The following is a 10,515-nucleotide window of genomic DNA, read 5'->3' as shown; positions in this document are numbered from 1 at the left end:
GGGAATTGTAGTTCGCACGCTACTATGGGACACGTGGAGGAAGCAGCCATGCTGCGCACGCGCCCTCTGCTCGCTTGCTCACCAGCCGCGGTGCGAACTTCTAGGGGTCTCAGAACCTTGTCATACTGACCGGCGGAGCCCTCAGAGCATCTGGCAGGTTGGTGGTGAGGCGCCAGTACCTAGCGGGGGCAGCCAGCTCGCTGGGGCGCGTGTGCGGCTCGCTCCGCAGTGGCGGGGGCAGCTCGCGGCATCTTTCCGGTGCGGAGGGAGGTCCATGCTGCCCGGGCGGGCCTCTTCCAGTCTAGAGCTGCTGCCCTCGAATTTTATGCTTGTTGCCCTGCCAGGCGGAATCCCCTCTGGGAACGCGCTTGAATCCTTTTCCTAAAGGACCGGGATGGGTCATTCGGGGGGAACCAAGCGGAGGTGTGTGTTGTCTGCCTTTCCTTGTCCCTTGCTTTCTTGCTCTGCAAGATCGCCTCATGATCCGAGCAGAGCCCTAGCGACTGGGATCTGGTTTCAGTAGAGTCATCTCCCTCTAGCTCAGGACTCCAGCTTACCCACTCACAACCTTGGGTATATAAAGTAGATGTAGCAATCAGTTACTGATAAAATATCATAAAGGGGCTTATTTTAAAGCAATTCTTAAGTGTATTTGGTGTAACTTTATCATTCATTAAAGATAAAAATGAATTTGCACTCTGAGATGGATGTGCTTGTTTAGTTTTTCATAAAGACGAGTCTTGGCTGAGTATTTGCTTTATGCAGGACATAAAGCATCCGAAGTGTGTGTTTTTTTTTTCAGAACTGATGTATTTGATTTTATAATAGTGCCGAGATGACATTTTGCCTAACTATGTAGTACAAGCAGAGCTATGATTGGGGCCAGTTGTTGGGAAAGTTTATCCAAATTTCAAATCAAAATTAATGATTTTTTTCCCCTTTTGGTTTTTTTGAGACAGGCTTTCTCTGTCCTGGACTCACTTTGTAGACCAGGATGGCCTTGAACTCACAGAGATCCTCCTGCCTCTGCCTCTCTCTGCTCTCGGCTCAAAACTAATGATTAAAAAAAAAAGCCGGGCGTGGTGCATGCCTTTAATCCCAGCGTTTAGGAGGCAGAGACAGGCGGATCCCTGTGATTTTGAGGCCCGCCTGGTCTACAAAGTGAGTCCAGGACAGTCAAGGCTACACAGAGAGACCCTGTCTTAAACAAACAACAGCCAACCAAACAACCAACCAACCAACCAACCAACCAACCAAACAAAACCAAAAAGCTTAAGTCAGCAACTCAAATAGCAGTTTCTGAAATAAAACAATGCAACACAGCACAATACAAAGATGTACTAATTTGGCACATGCTGAGAATGAGTTTAGGGAAAATTTAAGCCTGTTTTATAACATTGTTTCTTAAGAGCATAAACCTGTATGTACAGTAAAAACTGGATCTATCACTTGCCTGGGGCCATGGCTGAGGTGTTTCAAGCAGTGTTCATTGGCATCGCATGGTGTGTAAGCGTGGCTGTCAGCATGTACGTGTTCTGGGTGCTGAACTGAGGCTGCGCGGAAGCCACGGTACAACACAGTTGAACACTGCCAGAAGCACCCTGGATTCATTACACATTTGATTTTCAATATTTCTTGCAAGATTTTTTTTAATCACCCCTCATTCAGCTACATGACCCCATGTGGGGTTGTAACCCACGGTTGAAGAAGCTCCGAGGCCTCAGGTACAGTTTCCCCACCCCCCCAGAGCTGGTCTCTGGGCATATCACGCTGTGCCAGAAGGAACAGCACCAGGCTAAATGTTTCTTACCTTGTTACGTATGCCTTATAGTCATTCTTCATTGTTTTTTAAAGATTTACTTATTCCTTACACAGTGTTCTGCCCGTACACGTGTGCCTGTCCACCACAAGAAGGCACTAGATCTCATTACAGGTGGTTGTGAGCCACTATGTGGTTGCTGGGAATCGAACTCGGGACCTCCGGAAGGACAGATGGTGCTCTTAACCTCTGAGCCATCTCTCCAGCCCAGTCATTCTTCACTTATCTGTGCATGTGAATACCCAATTCTTACGTTTTGATCCCCTGCTTTGTTTACGGTAGTCTGCTAAGTGCTGTGTGACAGGGAGAAAGATCAGAGCTGTGGCCTCCTGTCAGTATGTACTGTAAGGAAATCCTCTGGCTGAGCATGGTGGCGCATGCCTGTAATCGCGAGGCAGGCGGATCTCTGTGAGTTCGAGGCCAGCCTGGTCTACAAAGCGAGTCCAGGACAGCCAAGGCTACACAGAGAAACCCTGTCTTGAGAAAATAAAACAAAAAAGGAAATCCACAATATTCTCTGCCATTTTGTTCTACATTAGGCTGAGGGGCTGCTTTCCTGCCTATTGTTCAAGAGCGATGAAGTCTTTTTTATTGGCTTAGGGCTCCATCCTGGAACAAAACAGTGTCCTGCCTGGACTCCTGCCTATGTGGCTCCAGCCTCTTCTACCCATCTTCCTACTCTAGTCTTCCCAAGTTCTGATTCCTGAGCAAAAACTACCAATGAAATTCTCTTACTGGCTTTTCTTGAGGTTGTGCAATCTCAGTGTTCACGTCACTAGCGTCTTGGTCACCTTCTCTTTGAGGCACAAGAATAGCACACTCGTCTTTGCTGTTGTCTCCATGAACTTTACGTGTGGGTAGAAGTAAAATTCTAATATTAAAGGACTGAAATGCAGGCTTGGTGACTGCCACCCGGCATTTTCCGATCTCCATCAGCAGAAGAATTAGTGGCCATTGCATGGGGCAGGGCTTCCAGGCTCTGTCGCTGGCTTTCTGGGTTGTGCCAGGGCCTTGTTGACCTCTTGTTGATGTGATATCACCATGTCACACTGTCACTTAGCATAGTTGTAGAGAAATGCGTGTTGCTTATTAAAATAGCTTTCAGGTCTTTATGTTACTTAGTGTAGGGTATTGTTAAAAATTATAGCTCTAGGGCTGGAGAGACAGCTCAGCGGTTAAGAACACTGTCTCACTGTCTTGTTCTTCGAAAGGTCCTGAGTTCAATTCCCAATAACCACATGGTGGCTCACAACCATCTATAAATGAGATCTAGTGCCCTCTTCTGGCCTTCAGGCACACATGCGGGCAGAATACTTACTGTACAAATAATAAATCTTAAAAAAAAAGTTGTAGCTCCACTCGGCCATGTTAGAAAGTTTTAGAAAAAGAAGACAAGTGTTTCAGATTGATTCAGTGAAAAAAGAAGGTATTGAGGTCCAGATTTGGGAACTACTAAGTTCTTTATTTTTGTTCTTTTTTTAATAGTTGTTTTTTTTTTTTTCAAGACAAGGTTTCTCTGTGTAGCCTTGGCTGTCCTGACTTACTTTGTAGACCAGGCTGGCCTCGAACTCACATAGCGTCACCCAGCTATCTCCCGAGTGCTGGGATTACAGGCGTGCGCCACCGCGCCTGGGGTCCATCGTGTTCTGTCCTGTTGTCATTCTTTATGTGTTCCACTTGAAGCCAACATCATTAGCTATTGCTCCATCAGCGAAATGCTGCTCCGTGAGCTCAGAATCCTCATCTTCATTATCTGTGGCCAGCTGGCCTCACCTCAGTAGTCTAAAGGAAAATATCAGTGATTTATCTTAGGTTTGGGATCAAATATTTTAATTGTAATTTGTTCTGGTGCTTCTTATTTCATCCAAGAACTAAGAGAAAATGTTGTGAGTAATTTGATTTTAGTGGTCACTTTATGTGTAACTTATGTTATAAGTAGCTTCATTTTAGCCTTCCTTTATGCATTGCTAACATTGGTATGTAGTCTAATTATTTGACAATGCAAAATATGCCAGTTGGGACAGTTTCATCAAGAAACTTCTCTTCATTTGTTTTTTTTTTGTTTTTTGTTTTGAGACAAAAAAGCTGTGTGAAGTCCAGGCTAGCCTGGTACTTGCTGTGTAGCTCAGGTTGGCCTGAACCTTCTGCCCAGCCCCCACCTCCACCCCTGAGTGCTGGGTTTATAAGCATGCAATAGCACCACACCTTGCAAAGAAACTTAACCCTTTTCTACTAAGATGGTTTTCATTGAAATCTTTCTTTTTTTTAATCCCTGCTATAGATTAATATAATATTTTGGTATCATCAAACTTTGAGTTATATAACTATTTATTAAATTTATTACTTTTTACCTGCATTATTTATTTGAGTTGGGGGTTGGGAGCATGCCACAGTGGGCATATGGTGGTCAGAGGATGGCTTTAGGAGTAGGCTCTCTCTTTGCACTAAGGCTGCCGGGTTTAATGGTGCGTGCCTTTACCTGCTGAGTCATAGTGTGGGCCCATTTTATTTTGCTTTGTTTTGTTTTGATTTTTCAAGAGGGTTTCTCTGTGTAACAGCTCTGGCTGTCCTGGAACTCACTGTGTAGACCAGGCTGGACTTGAACTCATAGAGATCCACCTGCCTCTGCCTCTCAAGTGCTGGGATTAAAGGCGTATGCCACCCCTGCTCGGGATCTGGCTCTTTTTGAAATTAATTTTTTTTTCTGATGTGTTTTGAAATAGGGTCAGATATAGCTGAACTCTTTTTTTTTTTCCTCGAGACAAGGTTTCTCTGTGTAGCCTTGGCTGTCCTGGACTAACTTTGTAGACCAGGCTGGCCTCGAATTTACAGCGATCCTCCTGCCTCAGCCTCCTGAGTGCTGGGATTAAAGGTGTGCGCCATCACCACCCGGCTGACCTTGACCTCTTGAGCCTCCCACCTCTGCTTCCCAAATGCTGATGTGAGCGGCCATGCCTGGCAATTCATTATTTTTGAAGTGAGACTCTTCTCTCCCTCTGTTAAGTGTATTGCTTTCCTTCCAGAAATGTCTAATGCAAAAGAAAGAAAACATGCTAAGAAAATGAGAAACCAGCCCAGTAATGTGACTCTGTCCTCCGGCTTTGTGGCTGAGAGAGGTGGAAAGCACCATTTTGGAGGGGGGAGGCCTTCCCAGTCTCAAAAACAAGGTAAGGTGCACATGCTGCTCTTTTCACTTCTTTCTGATTTAGTTGCTTTTGCCAGTTTTGTTTGCTGACTGTCATCTCAGAGGTAAACACGTTGATTTAAAGAGAGATACAGAACACTCGTTAACAAAAGTTTGTACTTGCAAGTTTGCCTTCCGGTTAAAGTTCACCTGTGCCATCATTCCTGGCACAGAGATTGCCCCACGCTTCAGCTCCCGGCGGCAGCAGTGTTCCTCTTCACCGTTACCTGAGGGTGGAGACTGTAGAAGTACAGAGTGGTGCGGGGAGCCAGCTGTGCCTGGGCTCTGCGGCTCAGCTGCGGGACTCACCTAGCACCTTTGAATTTCTTTCTTCTGAAAAATCAGGGAAATGGAATCCACCAGGATGATTGTTCCTAGACTTTAAAATCACAGGCTGCTAAGATGCTCGGTGGGTAGGGTAAGGGGCCCAGTGGGAGATGCTCAGGTCACCCAAGCCTGACCTCCTGAGTTCTGTTCCCTAAAGCCACAGTGGAAGGAGAGAACTGCCTTCTGCACTCTGTCCTCTGACCTTCACCTGAGTGTCATGGCATGGGTGTGAGTCTGTGTGATAATGATACATAAAACTATAATCTGTTTGAGATCGAGCTCTCTTTTTCATCCATTATGTATGCACCTGTGTCTGTGTGTGTCTGTGTGTGTGTGTGTGCGCACGCACGCGTGCATGTATAATACATATGGAAGGAGGAAAAGAGAAAGTGTCTTTCTTCCCTCCTTCCCTCCCTCTTGTCTTATTTCACTTAATATGTATTACACACACGCCACGCACACACACACTCACACATAATTTGCTGTTCACTCAGCATTCACTTGGCTTTGTAAGACTGATGTGCTACTATAGTATAATTATGCGCATTTTCAAGCCGATATGTTGATCTCATTTACGCTGTGTTTCCTAACAGAAACATACCATCTATAATGAGATCTGGTACTCTGTTCTGGCGGGCAGGCCCACAGGCAGGATGCTGTATACATAATAAATAAATAAATCTTAAAAAAAAAAACCAATTCGTGTTGCCTTGGAAATCACAAAGGAGAAACTTTCCATCTACCTGTTATTTAAGATGTCACACTGACACATTGTGGTTGTACCTGTTAATGTGTCACACTGACATGTTGCTGTTGTATGTGTTAATGTGTCACATTAACATGGTTGCAGTTGCACCTGTTAATGTGTCACACTGATTGTGATTACCTGTTGTGCTGTGTACTTACTTTGTGACCTTGCCCTTGTTGTTGGGAAAGTTACCTTCTACCCAAAATTCTTCTTTAAAAAAGATAGTAGGGCCTGTGAGATGACTCAGAGGGTAAAAACACTTGCTACATGATCCTAGAGACTTGAGTTTAGTCCTTAGAACGTGTGTGTGTGTGTGTGTGTGTGTGTGTGTGCGCGCGCGCATGTGTACACAAGTAATACATTATAGGGTTAACAGTTCTCTGTTGTAATTCTATCTCTGCTATGGGTGACACATTTTTTTATGTCTTGTTTTTGAAAATGTACTAGAGCTTCATTCCGGAACCTCACAGCAGTGGCAAAGCAAGATGAGCCCCCACTTACTTCCCAAGTCTGATGTGAATGAGCAGTCTTCCTCCAAAACCATGTTTAAGAAAAAGGGAGGCTGGAAAGCAGGCCCTGAGGGCACTTCGCAGGAGATCCCCAAATACATAACTGGTAGGTGTTTATAAGGAAGAGTGAGCTCCCTGTTTCTAGGCCAGCGCACTGCTCTTTGCTGCCCTGCACAGCCGCCTCCCCTCTCCTCTGTCCTAACCACCTGCTCACCTCCAGCCTTGATTTGACCATTGTGTCCCTAGACCTGGTGCTGGCTCTCCCCTCTTCAGACGCCCTCTGACTCACCTTGTGTGTCTGACTGTCAGCCGTTCCCCTAACTTCCATCTCCCTCCCCCTCTGAAACGACAGCGCACACTGATGCATGGCGTTCTGCAATGCAGAGCAGAGCTCATAGACACCAGGATCTAAAGCCGGCCTCATTTCATCGCTGCTGCGTCACCTCTGTCCCCACCACAGCCTAAACTCTGTGTTCCTTGAACAAAGCTTAGATGTGCGTCTATATTTCTATTCCTTCTTAGATAAATTTGCTTGTTTCTCTAGCACCCTGTTTACAGAAAGAGAGAGTCAGAGAAATAAACACACAAAGCTTGAGACTGATTCTGTTTTTTAATGGAGAAAACCAATAATAATAATTACAAGTTTTGAAAAGCAGAAAATAGTAAAGGAAAATACCCTTGAAGTCAAAACTCTTGTAAATCTTTTTCCTCTCTGTGTTTTTATTTGTGAATTTTACACTTAAGAAAGGTTCTGATTACGGGCTGGGGAGGTGGCTCAGTTGTAACAACATTTGCTGGGCAAACATGAGAGCCTGAGCTGCAATCTCTAGTACCTGTGTGAAAAGCTGTGCATGGTTGCACATGCTTGTGACCCCAGGGTGGTGGGACAGAGGCAGGTGGACTTTGGGAGCATGCCGGCCAGCCAGTCCAGTCAGACCACTGAGCTTCCGGTTCGGTGAGGAGACCCCCATCTCAAGGGAACAAACCAGAGGACGATAGAGGAAGACAGGCTCTTCCTCTGGCCTTTGCGTGTATGAGCCTGGGCGCATGGAGCCACATACTCCCATGTATGCATACAGCACGCATGTACAGTTAAAAAGAATAAGAGACAACAGTTATAATTATATCAGGTGACTGTATGGTGCTTGTAGACCAAAGCTCCTAAAGTTGGCCAATCTTTTTTACTGACTAGAATATCTAGGAAGTTAGAAGTTTTTCCTAATTAGAAAGTAGAACTGTTTTAGAAAGCTTGGGGAGATGTCACCATTGGAGAATCTTTTTGAGGGAGTAGAACACAGAAATGACCAACATTGGCATTTACCTCATGGTGTTTCAGATCTGAGTGCCGCCGAAACCCAGCAGAGAGACTGCTGCCTCAAGACTTGTTGGTGACCTTGCCTTTTCCTTCAACAGCCTCTACTTTTGCTCAAGCACGAGCCGCTGAAATCAGTGCTATGTTAAAAGCTGTGACCCAGAAGTCGTCCAACTCACTGGTCTTCCAGACTCTTCCACGGCACATGCGACGAAGAGCCATGAGCCACGATGTCAAACGTCTTCCCAGACGGTTGCAGGAGATGGCCAAAAAAGAGGTAGGCATTGCACTTAGTGTAAATGGTCCAGAAGACTTGTAAGGCCCTCAGCATTCTTTTCTCTCTGACTGGCTGGGTCATTGTCTAGCCCTGGGCACCTTCTCTAGCTACGCAGCAGGGTGTGTACATGTGATGGCTTCTTTCAGCAGCCTGGCAGCCCCAGGGCCCAGGAGGCAGAGGCAGCAGATCTCTGTGAGTTTGAAACCAGTCTAGTCTGCAAAGTGATTTTTCAGGCCAACCAGGACAACATGGTGAGACCCTATCCCACCTTAAAGCAAGACTTTAAAATACAGCATCTGGAACCCATCTGTCTCGTCTCTTCTCTCTCTCTCTCTCTCTCCCTCTCCCTCTCTCTCTCTCTCTCTCTCTCTCTCTCTCTCTCCCTCCCTCCCTCCCTCCCTCCCTCCCCCCCTTCCTCCTTTCCTCCCTCCCTCCTTTTTCTTTTTGAGACAGGGTGTTGAATAACACGGGCTAGTCTTTTTGCAGGGGTGGTGGTGTGTGGTTTCAACACAGGGTCTTTCTGTATTAGCCTTGGCTGTCCCTGACCCACGATGTAGACCAGGCTGGCCTTGAACTCAACAACGATCCGCCTGCCTCTGCCTCCCGAGTGCTGGAATTAAAGGCGTGCGCCACCATGTTTAGCACAGGCTAGTCTTAAATTTGATTTGTAGCTAAGGATGATCTTGAACTGATCTTCCTGCCTTTATCTCTCCCTAGTGCTGGGATTACAGGCATGGACCATCATACTAAGTAAAACATCTTCCTCCCTGCCTCCCTCCCTCCCTCCCTCTTTTGTTTGTTTGTTTTGGCTTTTTGAGACAGGATTTCTCTGTGTAGCCTTAACTCTCCTGGACTCGCTTTGTAGATTAGGCTGGCCATGAGCTTAGAGCAATCAGCCTGCCTCTACCGCCCAAGTGTTGGGATTGAAGGCTTGCACCACCACCACCCGGCTTTTTTTTTGGTTTTTCAAGACAGGATTTCTCTGTATAGCCTTGGCTATCCTGGACTCACTTTGTAGACCAGGGTGGCCTCGAACTCACAGCCATCTGCCTGCCTCTGCCTCCTGAGTGCTGGGATTAAAGGCATGTGCCACCAGGCCTGGCGATTTAGTTTGGTACTTTCTAGACTGAATGTGCAGTCTGTTTTCTAGCAAAATTGAGTGTTTATTTATAGTCTAATAAAGTGAATGCATTGCTGTTTCCGGTTCTGTAATTCTGATCTTAAGGTTAAAACAAAAAGCTATTGTTTGGTTTATCTTGTTAGCTGCTAACATGAAGTTTATGTTACTGTGATAAACTGGTTTTAAAATTTGTTTACTTTGTTTTCAATGTGTATGGATACTTTGCCTGCATATATGTATGTGCACCATGTTCATGCCAGTGCATGAGGAGTCAGAAGCGGGTGATTTTGAGCCACCATGTCGGTGCTGGGTATTGAACCTGGGTCTTTTGCCAGAACAGGGTGCTGTAAACCTCTGAGCCATCTCTCCAGCCCTGTGTGCTGAACATTTTACAAGTATTGTATCTTCATAGAGGATAAGGTTTACCGGGTAAGCAAGTGTTAGAGCTTTGCTTCCTTTCCAGGCTCACCTGCCTCTCAGATCTTCTCCATTGTCAGCTGCTTTGACCAATGTGAGGGAAGATTCTGTGTGACCCAGTTAAACAAAGTGGCCTGCCAGGCCTCCAGCCCATCTATTCATAGTTAGTCATTTGAATTCCTAATGTTCAACCGTGCTCTGAGACGCTTATAAACTAGGCTTGGCCTTTCCTCTTTAAACTGTAGGCCGAGAAAGTTGCTCATCAGAAAAAAGAACAGTCAAAAACTAAATGCCATAAAGCCCGCAGATGTCACGTAAACCGGACGCTGGACTTTAACCGTAGGCAAAAGAAGAACATCTGGTTAGAGACTCACATCTGGCATGCCAAGCGGTTCCATATGGTGAAGAAGTGGGGGTACTGCCTCGGGGCGAGGCCCACAGCCAAGAGCCACCGAGCCTGCTACCGCGCCATGACAAATCTCTGCCTCCTGCAGGTACTCTGCTATTGGACGTGGAACCTTCCTGGTGCCCCCTTTCAGACTTGCTCATACTATAAACTCTTTCCTGTGAAGTTACACATCCAACAAGGAAGGCCCAGGACACTGCTGGGTGCTGGAGATGGAGCAGTGTTAGTGAGGGGGACACACACCCATCAGGGTTAGTGAGGGACACACACCCATCAGGGTTAGTGAGGGGGACACACACCCATCAGGGTTAGTGAGGGACACACACCCGTCAGGGTTAGTGAGGGGGACACACACACCCGTCAGGGTTAGTGAGGGGGACACACACCCGTCAGGGT

At 46.2% G+C, this 10,515-nt stretch overlaps 1 protein-coding gene across 2 annotated transcripts in view; it reads left to right on the top strand.

Moving 5' to 3' along the window:
* Positions 1–5: 5 nt before the first annotated feature.
* Positions 6–10,515, top strand: part of POP1 (POP1 homolog, ribonuclease P/MRP subunit) — a 36,542-nt gene continuing 26,032 nt past the window's right edge. The window contains exons 1-5 of one of the 2 annotated variants that reach the window (XM_084751304.1): positions 6–157; positions 4,843–4,986; positions 6,526–6,693; positions 8,001–8,176; positions 9,959–10,207. In XM_084751304.1, the coding sequence (XP_084607430.1) occupies positions 4,845–4,986; positions 6,526–6,693; positions 8,001–8,176; positions 9,959–10,207 (735 nt within the window). In that variant the 5' untranslated portion in view covers positions 6–157; positions 4,843–4,844. Of the gene's footprint in view, positions 158–240; positions 259–4,842; positions 4,987–6,525; positions 6,694–8,000; positions 8,177–9,958; positions 10,208–10,515 lie in introns of those variants that run through there. The other variant, XM_084751305.1, reaches the window with a different exon arrangement.

Source organism: Acomys minous (assembly GCF_964271855.1).
Source record: "Acomys minous genome assembly, chromosome: 12".
Taxonomy (NCBI): domain Eukaryota; kingdom Metazoa; phylum Chordata; class Mammalia; order Rodentia; family Muridae; genus Acomys; species Acomys minous.
This window is presented reverse-complemented; position numbering and strand designations above follow the sequence as displayed.